Source organism: Bos javanicus, chromosome 21 (assembly GCF_032452875.1).
Source record: "Bos javanicus breed banteng chromosome 21, ARS-OSU_banteng_1.0, whole genome shotgun sequence".
Lineage (NCBI taxonomy): Eukaryota > Metazoa > Chordata > Mammalia > Artiodactyla > Bovidae > Bos > Bos javanicus.
In genome coordinates this window covers 57,339,078-57,360,343 of record NC_083888.1, presented here as the reverse complement: position 1 = coordinate 57,360,343, position 21,266 = coordinate 57,339,078, and the positions used below count along the sequence as shown (strand labels likewise).

At 37.6% G+C, this 21,266-nt stretch overlaps 1 protein-coding gene across 2 annotated transcripts in view; it reads left to right on the top strand.

Annotated features, from left to right (window-relative positions):
* The window catches only part of BTBD7 (BTB domain containing 7), an 89,173-nt gene that overhangs the window by 17,511 nt on the left and 50,396 nt on the right, over positions 1–21,266 (top strand). Inside the window, exons 2-3 of one of the 2 annotated variants that reach the window (XM_061395145.1) lie at positions 14,597–14,784; positions 15,269–16,348. The exons of the other annotated variant lie outside the window; for it this stretch is intronic. Of the exons in view, the coding sequence (XP_061251129.1) occupies positions 14,703–14,784; positions 15,269–16,348 (1,162 nt within the window). The 5' untranslated portion in view covers positions 14,597–14,702. The remainder of the gene's footprint in view (positions 1–14,596; positions 14,785–15,268; positions 16,349–21,266) is intronic. 2 annotated transcript variants of the gene reach the window in all.

Below are 21,266 nucleotides of genomic sequence, written 5' to 3'. Positions count from 1 at the left end.
AGTGACTCTTTGCAGCTCCGTGGGCTACAGCACGCCAGGATTCCCTGTCCTTCACCATCTCCCGCAGCTTGCTCAAACTCATGTCCAGTGAGTTGGTGATGCTATCCAACCATCTCGTCCTCTGCGTCCTCTTCTCCTGCCTTCAATCTTTCCCAGCATCAGGATCTTTTCAAATGAGTCAGATCTTCGCATCAGGTGGCCAAAGTATTGGGGCTTCAGCATCAGTCCTTCCAGTGAATATTCAGGACCGATTTCCTTTAGGATTGACTGGTTTGATCTCCTTGCAGTCCAAGGGACTTTGAAGAGTCTTCTCCAACTCCACAATTCAAAAACATCAGTTCTTCGGCACGCAGCTTTCTTTATAGTCCAACTCTCACATCCATTCATGACTACTGGAAAAACCATGGCTTTGACTAGACGGATCTTTGTTGGCAGAATAATGTCTCTGCTTTTTAATATGCTGTCCAGGTTGGTCAGCAGGAAGGACTGTAAGTCAGAATGATTAGCCAAAGACAACGTGGAATTAATCCCATCACCATAAAACCCCAAGACTGGGAGGCACATGGCAGAGCAGTTCTCCTTGATTCTCTTACGCTACTGCTCTCTGCCCGGGTGCCCCTTCCCAATAAAATCTCTTGCTCAACACATGTGTCTCCTCGGACAGTTCATTTCCGAGCCCACTTTCTTGCCCTGGAAGGGATCCCCCTTTCTGCAACAGTTAAACAGAAGCATTGAATAACTGTTTAGGGATTTAAAATTCAGCAAAACTAATTGTTCTTTATGCAAAGGAAATGTGTGGGTATAGAGATAAATAATTAGGTTAATAATATGGAAGTCCTGTAGCTAATGGTCAAATTTGGAAACAGCCCCCTAAAATATTGTGCTTAAATTCAGAATAATTCACATGCTTGATGTCTAGGAGTAAAATATTTGTAACATGGTTCACTTCAACTTTTTGTTTTTTATTGACTATTTTCACTAAATGTTTGCCATTTTCTATTCTTGGCTAACCTACTTAAATATTGATATTAATTTTACATTTTAATGCACATCTGAATGCATAATTTCAAAGATTAAGTATACATTTAATTTTCATAAATGAGAAAATTGCTACATTTAACATTATTTCTAATAACTTAGTATCTCATTGAATCATTCTCTCACTGGTTTTGGTTTTCTTAACCTATTTAGAATGATGATCAGTAGTTTCCCTTGTGATTACTCCTACGGTCATGATTCCTTGAAGATTATCTTTTTAAAATCATTTGAAAAACTACAGCTTAACATATTTCAGACAATGCTGAATATGCATTAAAAAGCAGACATTTTATTTAAGAAATGATTTATAACGAGAAATATCAAGAATACCAAGAATATATAGTATGAATCTGCACTATAGTGAGAGTTCTAAGAACCAGACTCACCTCGTTTATCAGCATTTTCCCCCTCATTTTCTAGTTTTAAAAATTCTAATTGTTATCCTTAAAAGAATGTTGCATAGACTGGTGGAATGGGATGTACTTTTAAAAATATCCTTTTTAAGAATTCATTTTTAATAGGAAAAAAGAGTAGCAGCAGGAGACTAACAAGCTGTTTTAAATTATAATAGGTTGTATTATAAAAAGGCCACATGGGCTTAGTAAGATGCTCCTAAGCCAGACTCGAACAAATAATCTCTATTTGCAGTAACACAATTTAATTTTATAATAAAATGCAATTTAACAGATATCTTTATTTAAAGTGAGTAAAAATGTTTTCTGACTTGTCTTTTTATTGGTGGTACTGTTTTTAGACATGATCTTAAGCTACTAACCACAGGTCCACAATGTCTTATTTATAATTTGAAATTCTAAAAGTACTGAAAGCCTTTTTTTTTTTTAGGGACACTCATTTAATGGCAAACACTGATGATATGACCTGAATACATTTGACAACAAAACCTAACCTGAAGTAACATAGCTTAGTCTAAATATTTAATGTGAAAGTGAAGTAGCTCAGTCGTGTCCGACTCTTTGCGACCTCATGGGCAGTAGCCTGCACCAGGCTCCTCCGTCCATGGGATTTTCTAGGCAAGAGTACTGGAGTGGGTTGCCATTTCCTTCTCCAGGGAATCTTCCCGACCCAGGGATCGAACCCAGGTCTCCTGCATTGTAGACAGACGCTTTACCATCTGAGCCACCAGGGAATATTTTATTGCAAAATAGGGGATGATAATTTTGCAAAATACGGGATAATATGACAAACTTCTCTGGGGTGTTTCCATAGTATACAGTAAATATTTCATATACCATATTATTTTCTTTTAAAAGAGGGAGAAAGAGAAGGAAAGGAGTCTGAATTTTAGAATATATTTAGCTCCAAAGGTTTCTACCTGATAAAGGATTATGGACTTGTGTTCTGAATAACACTCTTAAACTAGTATTTTGAATTGGTGGTGAACATTAAAATTTTATTGGTAAAGTAAAATTGAGAGACAATATAGTATGTAGTACTTTATTGTTAAATTCTATAGATAGAGCTTAATTATCAAATATGTGGAAAGACTATATGAAAAGTAGAAAAGTTCACTGATTACTTTGTAGATACCAACTGTAAATAAATATGTTACTTAAAATTAGATACTGGAGGATTGAGATAGGAGGAAGAGGATACTAGCAATTTCAGTATTGCTTATAGTAGGGAGCCAGTGGATAGTAGCCAAAAAAGAGGGAATTTAGGGTATTATGTAAAAATATTATTAAAGTTACCTGTGGGATAGGGAGAGACTAGGTTAAAGTAGACAGGGAGAGCAACTAGTCTTTGAGGATGTCTTTTTTTATGGTTTTGACTTTAGATTCATCTAAACATTTTGCAGACATATATAACAACATTAATTAAAAACATAGTGCCTAAAAGTCAAAAGTGAAATAAAAGTGTACTTCCGGTTAGTGATGTAATCACCCAAAGCAGACTGTTGCAAGTGACTTACGTACAGCATAATGTATAGGTATCTTGAGTTGGGTAATTCTGAGGGTAAAAAAGAATTGCCCCTCAGAAAGATTTTTGTTTATCATATTGCTGGTGATAGTGTTAACATTTTAAGTCTTGGCTATTGTGTGTATATTGTGAGATAAAAGAACAGTTACGAAGGCAGCTTTGAAAATAGGGTTTTGGCATGCGAGAAAGGAGAAACAGATGTACAACTAATAAAATTTAAGTGAAAACTCTCTAAACCTGAGTTTGGATTAGAATCATCAGTATATACTCATGTATGTATGTGTATGTATATACACGTGTATATGACATTTCCTAGCTCTGTGTACTAAAAAGGCAGTCAGCACCACTTAGCACCCAGATTGTGGTTTCTAAATACCATTTCCCACTGAAAGGAAAGGAATTAGGGCTCCTTTAAATAGATGGCTGATTACAGGTCTAAGACAAGAAAAAGATAAGATATGCCTAGAATAAGGTATAACCCTAGAAAGCAAAGAAGCTCTCTGAGACAACTAACTATGGTTACAAAGTCTTGGGAGCTAATTTGAATAAGCTTCCACTGTCCACATACGGTACAATCTGAGTGTCAGTAGGGATAACTACAAATAATTGAAATCTACCAAATATGTCTAAATCTGTGAACACATAATTGTTTTTAACTTGCTGATCATCTTTAGAGAAATGCTGGGATGTTAATTGTTTTGAAAAGCAGTTGTTCAGTTGCTAAGTCATGTCTGACACTTTGCCGCCCCGTGGACTGCAGCACTCCTAGGCTCCCCTCTCCTTCACTGTCTCCCGGAGTTTGCTCAGATTCATGTCCGTTGAGTTGGTGATGCTATCTAACCACCTTGCTGCCCACTTTTTCTTTTGCCTTCAGTCTTCCCCAGCATCAAGATCTTTTCCAATGAGTTGACGCTTCGCGTCAGGTGGCCGAAGTATGCTTCAACGATGGTCCTTCCAACGAATATTCAGGGTTGATTTCCTTAGGATTGACTGGTTTGATCTTCTTGCAGTTCAAGGGACTCTGAAGAGTCTTCTCCAGCACATTTCAAAAGCATCAATTCTTTGGCACTCAACCTTCTTTATGATCCGACTCTCACATCTGTACATGACTGCTGGAAAAACTATAACTTTGACTATGCAGACCTTTGTTGGAAAAGTGATATCTTTGCTTTTTAATATGCTGTTTAGGTTTGTCGTAGCTTTCCTTGAAAGAAGCAAGAGTCTTTTTATTTCATGGCTGCAGTCACTGTAGTGATTTTGAAGCCAAAGAAAATTAATAAATAAAGGTAAAGGATCATTTATTCTGACTTTTCTGTGCAAACAACTGAATTGTCGATGGAGGAGTTTCTCTTACAAAAGTGTTTTAGCCAATGAATAAAGAAGGAGTGATAGAATATTACTATGTTGCAACCCCTAATGAATTAATAACTCTAGTTGGTGATTACTGAGAATGAGAACTAGACATTTGATACCTATGTTGGAAATAAACATCACCACCTGTGAAGCAATCTTGACAAACTTTACAAGTACCAAAATGACCCTAAATCTGATTAAGTCATTGCTGGTAAGTCGCTTCAGTCGTGTCCGACTCTGTGCGACCCCACAGACGGCAGCCTAGCAGGCTCCCCTGTCCCTGGGATTCTCCAGGCAAGAACACTGGAGTGGGTTGCCATTTCCTTCTCCAATGCATGAAAGTGAAAAGTGAAAGTGAAGTCACTCAGTCATGTCCAACTCTTCATGACCCCATGGACTGCAGCCCACCAGGCTCCTCCATCCACAGGATTTTCCAGGCAAGAGTACTGGAGTAGGGTGCCATCGCCTTCTCTGTGACTAAGTTATTAGATCTGTCAATTACTATAATTACAAGGATCAGAAAAACATGTTAAGGTACACCATAGTGATACATTTGGCAAATTCAGACTATGGGAAACAACCAAATAACCTGATTTCTTCAATAATAAAAATAAAACTGCAAGGGGGAAGGGCTGTGGAGGGACCTTTTAAAGGAAATTTAAGAGACATAGTCATTCAGTCACAATGCATGGGCCTTATTTGGATCCTGATTCAAACAAACTTAAGGAAAAATAAACCAGTGATGGAAATGTCAGCACTGTCCTGGGAAGTTCGTACTGAGGAATTATTGTTCATGATTTTAGATGTGATCATAGTACTACAGTTGCTCTCTTGTATCCTTTCTTCTAGAGATTCATAAGGAAGTATTTATAGATGAAATAATATGCTGTCTGGAATTTGCTTCTAAATAATCCAGAGAGATTAGGTAGAAAGAGGGTTGGGATATAGTGATAGAAGACTGCTACAAATTGGTAACTGTTGAGCTTTGTCTTCCTAGTCTCTCTACTTTTGTTGTTTTTCTTTCCTTTATTACAGAAACTGCAAAAGTAACTGCTGCGCAGGAGGAAAAAACAAGTGATAAGAAGTGAAAATAGAAAACCATAGTTGTAATTGTCTTTGGTGTTTGCATGCTAAAGGGTTTGATATTCATGGAGTGTAATCCACAATCAGGAAACTTTTTTATTGTTCACCAACAATGCAAAGCACTAGAGATTAATTTAAGATCTGTCCTTTAACCATAGTTGGGTGATAAAGTAGGAAATTTAACAGTTTAAGAACCGTAACAAAATCAACAGTGCAGTTAGATGTAAAGAAGCATAAGGAAGACATGGCTGTTCCCATCAGAAAGGTTGATACAGGACCGAGGACTTTTGAGATGCTTCCTTGTTGAGGGGAAAAACACTAGATTAGGGATCAGAATGACTGGTATCTAGTTTTGGCTTTGCCATTTTACTATATGGATAAAATTTTGGGGCCAACCCAGTATTTTACTTTAGATAAGTCGCTTTGTGTTTCTACCTTAACTGCCTCATTCAGAGATGAGAGGATGAAACCTGTCCTCTCGACATTGAAGACTTGATATGAGAATAAAATGACTTCATGTGTGGAAAAGTGTTTTGTGAACTATTTATCCCTGTTAGAAGATACTTCTGCTACAGTCATTAGAGAATGTAAAAAGGGGGAACTCATGTCATTGCTTTCCTGTCTTAGTGGGTCTTTTTTCCAGTTACTTTTCAAAAGTTATGATTAAAGATACAGGTAACAGAGCATTTACCGTTTTAACCAGTTGTGAGTGTACATTCACACTGTTGTGCAGCCGCCACCATCCATCTCCAGACCTTTTCATTTTCACCAGTGGCTCCCCAGCCCCTGGCAACCCCCATTATTCTTTCTGTCTCTGTGACTTTAACTACTTTACATACCTCATATAAGTAGCATCACATAATATTAGTCCTTCTGTTGTTCTAAGACTCTGTTATCTTTTGCAAACATTGACAGGACGTTTATAAATGATACCTTCCATCAGAAGTAGATGAATTATATTGAGATAATGCTGTATTGTATGTTCAAGTGTTAAGCCTCTGCTGCTGCTGCTAAGTCACTTCAGTCGTGTCCGACTCTGTGTGACCCCATAGACGGCAGCCCACCAGGCTCCCCCGTCCCTGGGATTCTCCAGGCAAGAATACTGGAGTGGGTTGCCATTTCCTTCTCCAGATTAATGTGCTAGATAACCACAAATCAAACAAATATATATGATAATAAGCATAAATACTTAAATCCAGTTTACATCAACCCAAACAGAAACGAGACACTTTCTGCCCCTACAGTAACTTCCATGTTAGGTGGGGAAGTACTGAGGTGAGAGCAGTACTGAGGCAGAATTAAGTGCTAAATACAGGTAGAAGTGATACGGTTACCTGTTTTTCCAGAGCAGCCTTTCCTACTTCTTTAGTAGACGATGTGAGTGTTTCATTCAAGCACTGTAAACTTGCTAATTCAAGCCGCTAGAGCAGTGAAAATATCATAGTCATCCCTCAGTATCCAGGGGGGTGGGTTACAGGATCCTCACACATACAGAAATCCGTGGATGCTCAAGTCCCGTACATAAAATAGCATAGGACTTGCATATAACATGTACGTATCCCCCATATACTTGAGACCATCTCTGGATTACTTACAATAACTAATACAGTATAAATGCCATGTAAATAGTTGAGAACATGTGTACAATTCAAGTTTTGCTTTTTGGAACTTTCTGGAATTTTTTTTTCTGAACAGTTTCTATCTACAGTTGGGTCAATCTGCAGATGCAGAACCTGTGGATACAGAAGGTCAACTGTATTAGGAAACTCTTGTTTATAGATTTCTCCTTTAATGTATTCTCTGTTTGCATTATGTCTTCCCTGGTATGTCTTTCTGGGACCTCAAGCCCATTATCCTTATTACTCCCAGGTCACCCACAAATCGCTTGTCCTGTGTTTCTTCTTGGTTCACAGCATTGCCAACCACATTGCAAAGTAGACTTTATCATCTTCCCACTTCTTCCTTTCCACCACCTCCCTCACCAATTAGGTACGCGTTTACTATGTGTTCTGTGATAAAGGCTTCATCTGGGTTGTCTTAGTGTTTTGTTATAGATGCCCTAAACAAATGCAAAATAGTGTTTTTAAGATGCAGACTTGTATTACATAAACAGGACCTAGAATATGTGTTCTGGTCTAATTTGTTTGGACTGTAATATTCTCGTCTAGCATTTCAGCTACAAGTAGCACAGGATAAGCAGTGGGGTTGAGGAAAGAAAGGGGAAAATAGTTTATCATTTATCCAAGAAAGGCCTCATAAAATCCTTAGGAAGGGAAGAGTTTTGTCTGACTTTCTACTTCTCACTTTACCTACGAGGTGTTGTTGTCTCTGTAAGAGGGGTCTTTCATAATGGAGGTGTCTTAAAACTTGTTCATCCTCAGACCTACAGTTTGAGAAGTTCCTACTTCTTTACTAGGACTTATGTCTGCAAGATTGTTTCTAACTATGAACTTCAGGAGACTTTTAGGAGAAATACCTCTTCATTTGACATCCTAACAAAGAGTCTGTGAGTATCAGAGGTATTATGGGCAGAAGCCTATCAGAATGGCATGAGTGATCATTATTAAGGCGAGGGCAACATTGTATATACCTTACTCTTGGCTGAAAATATAAACTAGTGGGTTTTCCCTCATATCTGTTCAGACTCTTCTACTCTGGGTGATGGGAGGAAAAATAGAATTTTAGTACAAAATTAACTCCAGCCCCTAAACCATTATTATCCTCCTATTTATAAGAACTTGAATAATTCCTAGGACCATTCACATGCTGATTCTCCTGATAATCAGAAGTTACAGTTAAGCACTTGATGTCCTCATGGAGACTGCCCTGGATGAGGGGGCCTTTGAGGGTTGTGTTCCTGTTTCTGGTTTGTTCTTATTCTTTTCTTCTCCGTGTGTAGCCATAGTGTCAGGCTCACTGTCAGCTTCACCAGGACGTTTTCTTTCTTCTCCAGATTTTCCAGGGGAGCCCCGAGAAACTCATCAACAAGAAATATGCCCTTGTATTTTGCTTTTTAACATTCACTGAGTTGGTGTCAGAAAATCTAAACTGTCTTTGAGTGAAGTTTATGAGAAATTCCATGTTTTTTCTTCAAATTCAGTTGCTTTGAACATGTTCTCTGATTTCAGCTATAGTTCTCTACTGATCCTCTGTAGGTTCCTATCTAGACTCAGACTTGTCATTGCCTTCTCCGTATCATCCAGAGCTGCTTCTCTGTACAGCACTAAGTGCTAGTTGCTCAGTCATGTCCTACTCTTGCGACCCCATGGACTGGAGCCGCCAGGCTCCTCTGTCCATGGGGTTCTCCAGACGAGAATACTGGCGTGGGTTGCCATTTCCTTCTCCAGGGGATCTTCCGAATCCAGGAATCAAACCCAGATCGCCTGCCTTGCAGGCAGATTCTTTACCATCTGAGCCACCAGGGAAGCCCACTAAACCAGCAGTGAAAACGGTTGTCCCCAGTTAGAAAAGTGATTTCACTCATTCACTCAAATACTGTGTGCCTGGCTCAAAACTAGTCTTCCTACTGTGAACACAAAAGTTCCAAACAGCACCATTTACCATAAAAGTTGATTGAGCAAGTTCTTGGAGGGCTTCATAATCATTTCCAAACTCTGTTTATATGCCCTTATTCCTACCTGCTAGAGAAAATTTATCCTGCTGCTTCTAGAGCTGCCTTAGTTAGGGGGAGTACAGTTTATTGCTAAGAAGAAGACAACAGAAGCTTTGGTGTTGGGGATAGCTGAGCCAAGCTGCTCTGGTCCAGCTTGCCCTGTTGGGTCTCACTTAACCTCTGCTAGAGACCCAGACAAGGGTCTAAACCCCCTTCCACTTTGATCTTATCTATTTAAAGATGCCTTCAAAAGGCAACAGAGAAGGCAATGGCACCCCACTCCAGTACTCTAGCCTGGAAAATCCCACAGACGGAGGAGCCTGGTAGGCTGCAGTCCATGGGGTCGCACAGGGTCGGACACAACTGAGTGACTTCACTTTCACTTTGCACTTTCATGCATTGGAGAAGGAGGTGGCAACCCACTCCAGTGTTCTTGCCTGGAGAATCCCAGGGACGGGGAGCCTGGTGGGCTGCCATCTGTGGGGTTGCACAGAGTCGGACACGACTGAAGCGACTTAGCAGCAGCAAAAGGCAAAGGTCTTGCTGACTGCTTCTGACGTACTGTTCAGAGTCTTTTTGCTTTGTTGTTCTTATGTGTCCGAGGATAGAACTGAAGGTTCTATCTAAGAGGTATTTGGAGAACCAAGTGGGTTTAATACATATAAATGCTCTAAACAGAGTTTGGTATATAAATGATAGCTGTTATTTTGGGTAAAACATGCTTGGGAATGAGAATGGACATAGGAAATCGTATTCTTTTAACTTTTAGGTTTTGTTTTTTTCTTTTTAAACTTTTTTTCTAGCTGCTCTACAAATGTGAGATTTGACTATAGAAGCTATCATTCATCCAGCTTTGCCTCCTTAGGCCTGGGTGGTACCCTTTTTCACTCTCACGTATCCTGATTTGAATGATGTAGTCCTCTTAGATCTGACAGAAGTGAAATATTACTATAGTTTTGCATTTCTTCTTAATTATGAATTGTTTTTCACAGTCACATGTGTCCCACGTTCCTGTTCTTCTATAATTATACCTAATAATCAGACTAAGTGGAAAACATGTTTAAAATTCAAAATTCAGTTGCCCTTTTTTTTTCATTGAAACAATAACATTTAATATAGAAATAACTCCCTTCCCCATCCTCATTTTACAAATCAATAAGTCTTACACTTCAGTGAATTTTAGGAACCCTGTTTTGACTTATTTTATACATCTGGCCCATACATCTCAACTTTGGTTTATAAAAACTGAGATTCATAGACGTTAAATGTACTTATCCCATGTAAGTGATAAATTAGTTATGAGAGAGAACTATCTCAGATGCAGTAAAAGCACCTTTGTAAGTCCGGTTTGTTCATTAAGTCCAACAAAGTTAACCTAGGTACCCAACTGACACAATCAGCTATATAGTACTGTACTGGAATATGGAATAGGTTTATAATACTTTTCAGACAGATACTACATAGAAAACAAACACAAAAATAAAGCATTTTTAATCTTAAAGTATAGTACCTTGAAAAGCACAATGGCACAGTACAACAGCTGGCATACAGAGGCTGGCATCAAGTGAACAGGCAAGAAGAGTCCCGACTGGTGGAGGGACAGGAGGCGGGAGACGGTAGAGCCCAAGGATAGATGGCAATAGGAAATGGGAGGCAAGGCACAGTTTCACTCGTGCCTAGTGGTGATGGAACACATATTTGCATCTTTGAAAGTTCACAAACTTGAAAGCTTTCAGGTACAAGACTTACTGTACCTGACACTCATTGTTCTGTCTGCAGTCTAAAAGGTAAAAACATATTTTTATGGCAAAGGTCAGAGTTTTCCAAGTGTGTTATGCAAGTCTGTTTTACTGCTTTGTGGGGCAAAAGGGCTCCTTTAGATTAAGCTGAATACTTCCTTTTGGAGGTTCACAGTGCACCTTCGCACTTCAAAGATTCTAAAAAAAGTTCTGAAGTAGGGAAAAGTAAAGCTTTGTTTAACTCTGCATTTTCTAAAACATTGGGAAAACTCTTTGGAAATGCTGGCCTAGGGATTTTGCGGGGAGGGGGGTTTTAGGGGAGAGGTTGATTTTCGTTTTCAATTCTTTTTCATTGGGTTGTAAATTTTCTCTGTTGCATTCAGCATGACTTTTTTCTCCCATAGTTGGATATGCTACAATCACGGAAGCTTATTTTAAGCCAGTTGGATCCTCTGATTGAGATTGGTCATGTCAACTATTAGCAGGAGCTCTCCCAGAAAGGTGATTCTGGGAAAATGATTTATCAGCTTTCTAGGACCATTTGCATCCTGTGGGCCTCTCCCAGTCCCTGAGGCCCTCCCTTTCCCTTTCCTGTCTATCATCCAAAGGTTACGTTTCATCCTGTTTTATGTAGGAGACAATCAAAGCTTGCCCAGAATGAAAATATCCCTGAAGAGTTTTAAGACTGTGACTAACTCTCACTTCCAGCGTAAAGGCAGCAGATTCAATTAAGAAATAAATAACAAGATACTGTGTTCCATTTGGCATGAGTTTTTGGTTACCTAAGAAATTGTTTCCTGAGAATTTCGAGAAATATGGCTTTAGTAACTTTAGTGACTCCTGGGATTTGGGATTGGGGACGCAGGAGGGATTTAAGGATTATATCTGATCCAGAAAAAGTCTCTCCCATCAAGTCTTTCCAAGGCCTATGTACTTTAGTATCAGAGCTCTAATAGGAGATATGAATGTCACCCAAAGCAGTTCATCTTGAAGGGGATTTCCATTGACTTGGAGCTGCCAGGAAGAGACACTGTCCCTAAGTCCTGAAGACTTTTTTATCTCAAGTCACTTCATCAGAGACCCCAGCTGTCCTTCTGGTGCTAATTATAGTGGCAAATGGCCAAGCATCAGTATCTCAGCTATGACTTCTCTGGTGTTTGCGGGGTGTTCTTTTGTCTTCATTGGGGCTGGTGAGGTTTTCTAACCTTTCTGGGGATACCTTATAGAGTATCTAATTGTGCTAATCATAAAATTGAGCTTTTTTTTTTTTTTTTAATCATTTTTGGCCTGGTTTAAATCTCAGACCAGTGCAAAAATGTTTTCTGTCCCTGCAAACTTTGCAAAATTCTCTGATGAAGATACTTTTCGTGTGTGTGCACATGTGTGCACATGCACACGCAGATGAGAGAATAGTCAACTTCATCTTATTTATGAGATGGAGTGAGAGCAGGTTACCTTTGTCCATTTCTGTAGACACTCCGGCTTTTCTTCATCTGGACCCAAGTCTCCGCTCTTGGTTTGCTTCTTCAGCATACTTTGTTCTGTGTTAGTGAGTTTACTCTGCAGTCATCAGAAATCAAAAGCAAAACAACAAAATGAAGCAACGTGGAACTTCAAGAATGAGTAAAGATGGAAGTGAGAGGGCTACTGTAGGAGTGACGCTTTACCAGCACTTTCCATCATCCACCAGTACGTCCATATTCAGAGCTCGTCTTTTTAATCTTTTTTTTTCTCGTTTTGATAAAGGCTTTTATTTTGCATATTTTTACTCTGGATTTTTTTCTTAGTATATTTCAGACTTCTTTGTTTGCATAGGATTGCTGATGCTGTTTCTATGTTTTAAATAAAAATTTTTAGTGACTGAGAATAGGACTTGACTTGAAAATAAGACCACAAACTTGGCTTCCGGGATCCTGTTTTTTCTTTTTTGTTGTAATATTTATAGTTGATTGACAGCATTGTGCCAGTTCCAGGTGTACACCTTCAGATTCCTTTCCATTATAGGTTGTTACAAGATACTGAATATAGTTCCCTGTGCTACAGAATAAATCCATGTTGTTTATCTATTTTGTATATAGTAGTGTGTATCTGTTAAGCCTTTATCCCTCCCCTTCCCCTTTGATAACCATAATTTGTTTTCTATGTCTGTGAATCTGTTTTGTAAACAAGTTGATTTGTATTATTTTTTTAAGAAAGCCTGTTTTCTCCTAAAGAACCAGTAAAAATGCAATAGAATCTTGAAGCTTTTAAGGAATTCAAAAATTAAGATTTATTAATCAGACTTTGGTAGTGGTGGTAGTTTAGTTGCTAAGTCGTTTCTGACTCTTGCGACCGCATGGACTGTAGCCCACCAGGCTCCTTTCTCCATGGTATTTCCCAGGCAGAAATACTGGAGTGACTTGCCATTTCCTTCCCCAAGGGATCTTCCTGACCCAGGGATTGAATCCCGGTCTTCTGCATTGCAGGTGATCTCCTGCATTGCGGATGGATTCTTTACTGACTGAGCCATGAGGGAAGCCCGTTATTTAAACTTACGGTTTTTTGAAGTTTGAACTGAAATTAACACAAGCAGATTTAGTTTCTATTTTATAAAAATTGACAGCATTCAAAATGAATCACAAAAAATTGCCTTTTCTACATTATATATATAATATATATGTTATATATATACATATATATTTCTACATTATATATAATATATATAATGTATATATACAAAAAGTCTAATGTGCTGTGTTCTATGGTAGGTAAATTTCAAATAGGAAATTAAATTTACATGTGAGCATATGATTTGATTGAAGTTACTGCTACTTCTCATAGTATCTAGTTAGCAGAGTTTCCCAGTCTCCTCTTGAACACTGTAGGCAGGTAATTCTATGCTTATTAGATAAATGAACTTCCATATGATTATAGTGGGAAAAGATTGAAGGAAAGCACAGATGTTAAGTGATTTTCTTAAATTTGATTTCCTAAGGTTACACTATGTAGCAGAAATGAAAATAAATGCCAAGAATCTTGACATAGTTCTATTTTCCATCAGGGTTTTTGTGATATTTGTGTTTAACTCTTAACTGTTAAAAAATTTCATCCTTCATTATGAGGCCATATTAACTGCCTACTGACTGGTTTCCTAACAGTTCCAATAATAGATTTTAAATTGTGTTTTCTCTTAAACCATTATTGCTTTTGGTCAAATAAATTTTATATATCTGGATGGTATAAAGATTTAGAAGTATCCTGTGAACACTCTGCTCTCTTAGAATTTCTTCTTTTTGTGCTTATATCTTCAGCTTGCAGCTCTGAGAGTTAAGGTTCTGTAATGTGGAATTTATCCTATAATTGTTAAAATTATCTGTTACTGGTACTGCCCTATCCTTTCTAAGCCATAATATCAGGTAAAAGAAAGTAGTGTTTCTATTTCAGGACTTTTATGAGGAGGAAAGATGAAAGTTTTTGTTTTTCCTTGTGTCTTCTCACTGTATTTATTATAATTTCCTCAAAATTGTTACAGAACAAGTAGCCTAGAGATAATTTAGTTTGAACTATCTTTCCTTCCCCCTCTTTCAGCAAAATGCCTGAATAAATCTGATATGGTACTTTTTGCTTTCTTAGAATGTATATAATTGGTACATTTTCTGGCACAAAATTGCAGGTAGCACTGATACATAAGTCAAATTTAGCTGTTTAATTACATTTTCTGAAATTTTTACATGTGAATTTGACAGTATATTATTATTTGCAAATAAAAGCCAAGTTTTCAATAACTTTCTTTTTTAGCTGTGCAATTTGAGATACATTTGAAACAGTAAAATTATTTTTGTTTCATATCAAGAAATGGATGAAAAGAGGCTCCTGGATCCAGGGTTGAAAGTCCGTAAAGGCCTCTGGGATCATACTCTGAAGAACCAGCAGATGGAATGCCTGAGTGACTGAAGAAAATGGGTGCTAATGCATCTAGCTATCCTCATTCATGCTCCCCGAGAGTAGGGGGGAATCCTCAAGCCCAGCAGACTTTCATAGGTAACCAGTTCAGTTTTTCTAACCTCATTTTCTTTTGTGGATATAAATAGGATTGTGTTTTCAGTGGTCTTTTTGGATGAAAAGAGGGTTGAGCTATGGAAAAAGTTAATATATATAATAATTCTGCAGCATCCATGTTTTTTCCTACCAGGTGTAAATCTGGCTTATATGATTCTTATCCTAACCAAGCTGCTGTAGCACAGTTGATCTTTGATTGTTTTCTTATTTCATTTATTGTGCCCATAGAAATTTAGCATTTTTTTACAATGAATAATCTGCTCTGTTTTTCCCTATTCCTTATTTAATATAAAAATGAGTTACTTGAACTTTTTAACCTTCCTTTATAGAAACAAAAATCAGTTTTACTTGAATGGTTCAGAAATGTCTGTAAAAATTTTAGCACAAAATGTATGTTAAATTGAATGTTGAAAATGACTGCTAAGAAAAAAGAAATAAATTTTCACTTGTTTAATTTCCTTCTTAGGGACATCATCCTATTCTCAGCAAGGCTATGGTTGTGAATCAAAATTATATAGTCTTGACCATGGCCATGAGAAACCACAAGACAAAAAAAAGAGAACCTCTGGCCTTGCCACCCTCAAAAAGAAGTTTATCAAGCGTCGAAAATCTAATCGGTCTGCTGATCACGCCAAGCAGATGCGAGAACTCCTCTCTGGGTGGGATGTTCGAGATGTCAATGCATTAGTGGAGGAATATGAGGGAACTTCAGCCTTAAAGGAGCTTTCTTTACAAGCCAGTGTGGCTAGACCAGAAGCCCGGACACTGCAGAAAGATATGGCCGATCTTTATGAGTACAAGTATTGTACTGATGTAGACTTAATATTTCAAGAAACTTGCTTTCCTGTTCATCGTGCCATTTTGGCGGCAAGATGTCCATTTTTTAAAACACTACTTTCTTCCTCACCTGAATATGGGGCAGAGATCATCATGGACATCAATACAGCTGGTATAGATATGCCCATGTTTTCTGCTTTGCTCCACTACCTTTACACGGGAGAGTTTGGAATGGAGGACTCAAGGTTTCAAAATGTTGATATCCTCGTTCAGCTTAGGGAAGAATTTGGAACACCAAATTCCCTTGATGTAGATATGCGTGGACTCTTTGATTACATGTGCTATTATGATGTCGTCCTTAGTTTTTCTTCAGACTCTGAACTGGTTGAAGCTTTTGGTGGAAATCAGAACTGTTTAGATGAAGAGCTCAAAGCTCACAAGGCTATTATTTCAGCACGGTCCCCATTTTTTCGAAATTTATTACAAAGAAGGATACGGACTGGTGAAGAAATCACAGACCGAACTTTGAGGACTCCCACAAGAATTATATTAGATGAGTCCATTATACCAAAAAAATATGCAAAAGTGATATTACACTGTATGTATACTGACATGGTGGACCTGGCCGTTTTGCACTGTAGCCCCTCTGTGGGGAGTCTCAGTGAAGTTCAGGCTCTCGTCGCAGGGAAGCCAAACATGACCAGGGCAGAAGAAGCCATGGAGCTTTACCACATAGCACTGTTCTTGGAATTTAACATGCTTGCACAAGGTAATGAAATTCTGATTTTTAATTTTAATCTTGATCTCTTGAATTGCACGTTTGTCTTCCAGATTGAAAGCACGACCAGTATGTTCCATGATTTCAGTGTTTGGGATGTGACAGAGTCAGTTTTTTCAAATCTGTAGTTACGACATCTGAGACAGAATGGGGGTTAATGTTAATGTAGCTCTTCATTTGGTATTAACACCAAGCATTCACAACTAATGATTAAGAATAAATGAGGGACTTCCCTGCTGGTCCAGTGGTTAACTCTCTCAGCTCCCAAAGCAGGGGGCCCAGGTTTGATCCCTGGTCAGGGAACTAGATCCCACATGCTGCAACTAAGACCTGGTGCAGCCAAATAAATGAAAAAAATATTAAAAAAAAAAAAAAAAAGAATAAATGAGACTTGAGGCTCTTTCTTCCCTAATGTAAGATGATAGATGTGAGAATATGTAATGACCCAGCTACCACCCTGTCTGCTCTTGAGCTTTGAGCTAGTCCTATTTGCCAGATTTCAAGGTTATTCTTGGTCTGAGACTCGTTGGGTAACTTAGATTCTCATATAGATACTCGGTGCCTTATTGATACTTAAATATTTAGAATAAGAATGAAAGTTCATTACAAAAATGAAGATAGTCTCATTTAGATACAGATTTATTTGAATCAAAGAATTGGGCAAGGTTTCTGACTTAAATTTTTAAAATATTCTCTTATCTTTTCAAGTTCAGCTGTGCATCAAGCAATAGCTTATGGAGTATAAAGCACAGTTTGTTCTTAAACTCATGTGCCGCCTTCATTTAATTTAAACTAAAATTAGTAAGTTGGAATGACACATTTTTTGTGTTACAGGCAAATAATTGCACTACAGCTACACTAGAAGAATATATCTTTTAGTGTATATTTGTGGTAAACATTAGAATCATAACATTTCAGAGCTGGAAAGTGACCTTCCGTGGGAGAGAAAGGGAATTTGCTGTCTTCACAGAATGTACTCTTAGCTTTCTATGATCGTATATTAAAAGAAAACAAGCTATATGACATGAAGGTACTTCAGAAATTTAGCTGATGAGTGTTTGCTAAAAGAACACTAGAAGTTGCAAATTAGCAGAGAATTCATGATTTGGGTAAAAGATATATATTTAAATAAGGAAAACTAAGCACATTTTTCTGGAGAGGGCAGTGTCACCCCACTCTCCACTACTCTTGCCTGGAAAATCCCATGGACAGAGGAGCCTGGTAGGCTGCAGTCCATGGGATTGCTAAGAGTCAGACACGACTGAGCGACTTCTCTTTCACTTTTCACTTTCATGCATTGGAGAAGGAAATGGCAACCTACTCCAGTGTTCTTGCCTGGAGAATCCCAGGGACGGGGGAGCCTGGTGGGCTGCCGTCTATGGGGTCGCACAGAGTCAGACATGACTGAAGTGACTTAGCAGCAGCAGCAGCAAGCACATTTTTCTAGTTTGGAAAAAAATCTGTATTGTGTGGGTGAATCAACAAGTCAGTAGAACTTTGAAAAAAATAAAAGCCCCAGTTAAATAACAATGTCAGTAATAAAATGGAAGAGATTATTGGAAGACAATGATAAGCATGAGTGAAAAAAGTTGAGATTTCTATTACATAAAGAATCTTAAAATCTTATTTTACTATTTCCTGTGTAGTAATATTACTAATTTTGTTTTATTGCCAAATCAAAATGTCATTAAAATATTTTCTTGCTAGTTCAAAACAAAAACTATGAGTAATAGACCATTAGATATCAGACTATAGGAAAATATGTTATTAAAAATAACCTAGCAGCTTGCCCTACCATTCTTTGACTCTGTAAAACCAAATTTGTCAGAAAATGCCTCTACAGAAAAACAGTTTGCAGCACTACCATAAAGGTGTAATATCACTCTTTTCTCAAAATGGTTTTATTTTTGAAACATTTAATAAGAAACCAAAGTGTATTGTGTATACTTTACTGTTTTTAAAACTGGGAAAGCATCCCTTGGTATAGTTTTTTTTGTTTTGTTGTTAAGTTTTTAACAAAGTAAAATGGTGAACTAGCTCTTGGGATCTTGGATAATATTTGATCTAGAGTGGTTTTTTTTTTTATGTTGAGTTAAATTTTTATACGTATAATTTATCAGTAGCTAGAAATTTTATTTTTTGGAGCACATTTAGGGCTATAAAACAACACTCCTTATAGAACTTTAATTTTGGCTACTTAAAACAAGCAAGCAAATATTCCCTTAAATTTGGATATACATGACTCTGTATTATTCAAATTCAAATTTTTCATTTTTCAAACTACAGAGTTTGAGTTACTTGATGTTTTGCTTTTTGTACACCATGTAGGCATTACCTTTCTCCCATACCCATTAGGCTGTTCATACTAGGGTTTATATATAACCAACCATAACCAACCATATAACCAACCAACCAGCATAGTTTTGCCCCATTCCCACGGGAAGGAGACTAGTCACTTGAAGAAGGATTTTATACCATAAAGCTTAAGATCTCAGGCTCTGAAACCAGACAAACTGGATTTGAATTCTTTACTATCATGTTTTAACTTGTTTAACCTTAAAGTAAGTCATCTCTAAGCCCCTGTTTTCCCATTTGTGAAATAAGAATAGTAACACTATGAGGTAGGATTATGAGGATTAAAGGAAGTAATACATATCAACTGATCTGAACAGTGCCCAGGACATAGTAAGCATTCAATAAATGTTAAATGCTAAATGAAAATCATCACAGCATATATTATTCACTACCACAGTCTCTTCTAAAACTAACTTTTTACATTTTAAAAAATAATTTTTTATTATATTGACTAAACCCCATATTGAGACTAGTTTGCAAAATTTTTTTTAAGTAACTTGTTTTTAAGATTTTACTGTAATTTTATCCCTAGCAAACTGGTGCATACTATTTATCAGACTGTTGTATCTGGCCATTTGTCACTCAGGTTTCAACTAGAGTTATGCAAGCAGACTAAACCTATAATACTCTGAGGCATCTATTACGTGTAATGAATTAGCATCTCTCCACTGCATTTAGTGTGGTACTAGTTACATACCATTTTGGAGAGAATTAAGAAAATAGTCCCCAAAATAATTTTCTGTCTTCTTTGATTCAGTTGAAGACTCCTGGTTAAGAAAGCCTGTGAGACTAGACTGGCAGCTTGAGTATAAGATCATATTGTTCTCATCCTTGTATCCCCAGTGCCTGGGGCATAATAGGCACTGAAGTAAATGTTTATGAACTAATGACAGTTAACCTTTTTATTCCAAATTAGGTTTGACTTTAAAAATTAAAGCCCAGTTTTAAAAGGAGACAAATTCTATCAAGGGAAGCTAGGACATTGAGACAACATATGCTCTTCAAGGTGGAGAGGTGATTTAATAGTTTTAAGAACATCATAAAAAGAGGCAGTATAGGCAGACAGCCAGAGTAATTTGGCAAGTGGATAAAAGGGAGGATTCTTGGCTTACACTGAGAATGTATTTTATTCAGAGAAGTAGGCAATCACTATTAGGGAGGTGAATTAACAGGTAATGAGGCTTCAGCTTACTCATGTGTGCTATCCTTTATTAAGCTCCCGTGAATACATGGTTTAGCACTTTTCATTCTGCTTAAGTGATCCACCTGTCTGTTCTTGCATTGACGTCGTTTGCAGCTAGGTGGCAAATCCTGACCTGCCTCCTCAATTCCCTTCTAAACACGAGAGTCCTGAGATTTATTTTCAAAGAAAGGAAAATAGATTCCACATCTGGAAATAGCTATAAAGAAGGGTGGGGATAAGGCACAGGATTGAGATGTGGAATTATGTGAAAGCCTACACACTCTACCTTTCCCTGCTCTGGTCCAAACTGGACAGATAGCAGACAATAAACTGGTGCTGCCGAAGTGGTCTATATGAAGAGCATATATAGACCTGCTTTGGGGTTTCATGATGAAATGATGCTCAGGAGTTATACAGTGAAAAAGCCGGTTTGCCTTCCAGATGTCCTACAGGGAAGACAGCAGTCAGCAAGCTTGCTTGTGCAACAGACCTTCCAAATAGCTGTTAAACTGCCTTAGTCTTCCACTGGATGTTTGAGAAAAGCTTGCAGATTGAGACAGAAATAAGAACACATGCTAGAGGAAACAGACAATGAAGGGAGAGAAGAAAACGTCAATAGAATCAAAATATCCTTACATAAAAGAATATTGAACAACGAGACATACATAGGATGCTATAAAAGTGAAAAGAGGAGCTTTTAGAAATGAAAATTGTAGGAGGATTAGAAGGGAAAATTGAAGGAATCTGGAAAGTAGAACAGATTAGCAAAGAGATGGACAACAGTGGAGACAAATAAGAAAACGAGTATTCATCCAGAAACTGTAGCGTCTTAAATAACAGCTGTAGAATATATACTAGAGAAAATGGAAGAGAAGACAGTATCTAAGGAGTAATGTAATAAATATTGCCAAAGCTAAAGGGATTTCTATATTTTAAAAATTTCATCCCTGTCACTAGAAAACACCAGAGAAAAAGAGAAGATTGTAAAATCATTGGGAGGTGAAAGGGTAAGTTCCATACAAGAAATAGGAAACAATGATAGTGAACTTTCCAGTAGCAACAACTGAATGTACCTTTAAAAAGATGATGGAAAATTGTTTTAAACACAAAGCCAGTCAGTCAAATGTCAGGCTAAATAAATGCATTTTCCAGTCATGCCTCAAAAATTTTAACTCCCCTGTACCCCTACTTAGGAAGCAACTAAGGATGTATTCCACTAAATGATGAAGTAAACGAAGAACCAGCAAGTGTTGGACCCAAAAAATGGGGTCTAACACCAGAAAGAAGAAAAGGAAATCCTAGATACTAGCTGTGCATTAGATGTAGTGGATATCTAGTCTAGACTGGACGAGGAGGAGGAGAGTGTCCAAG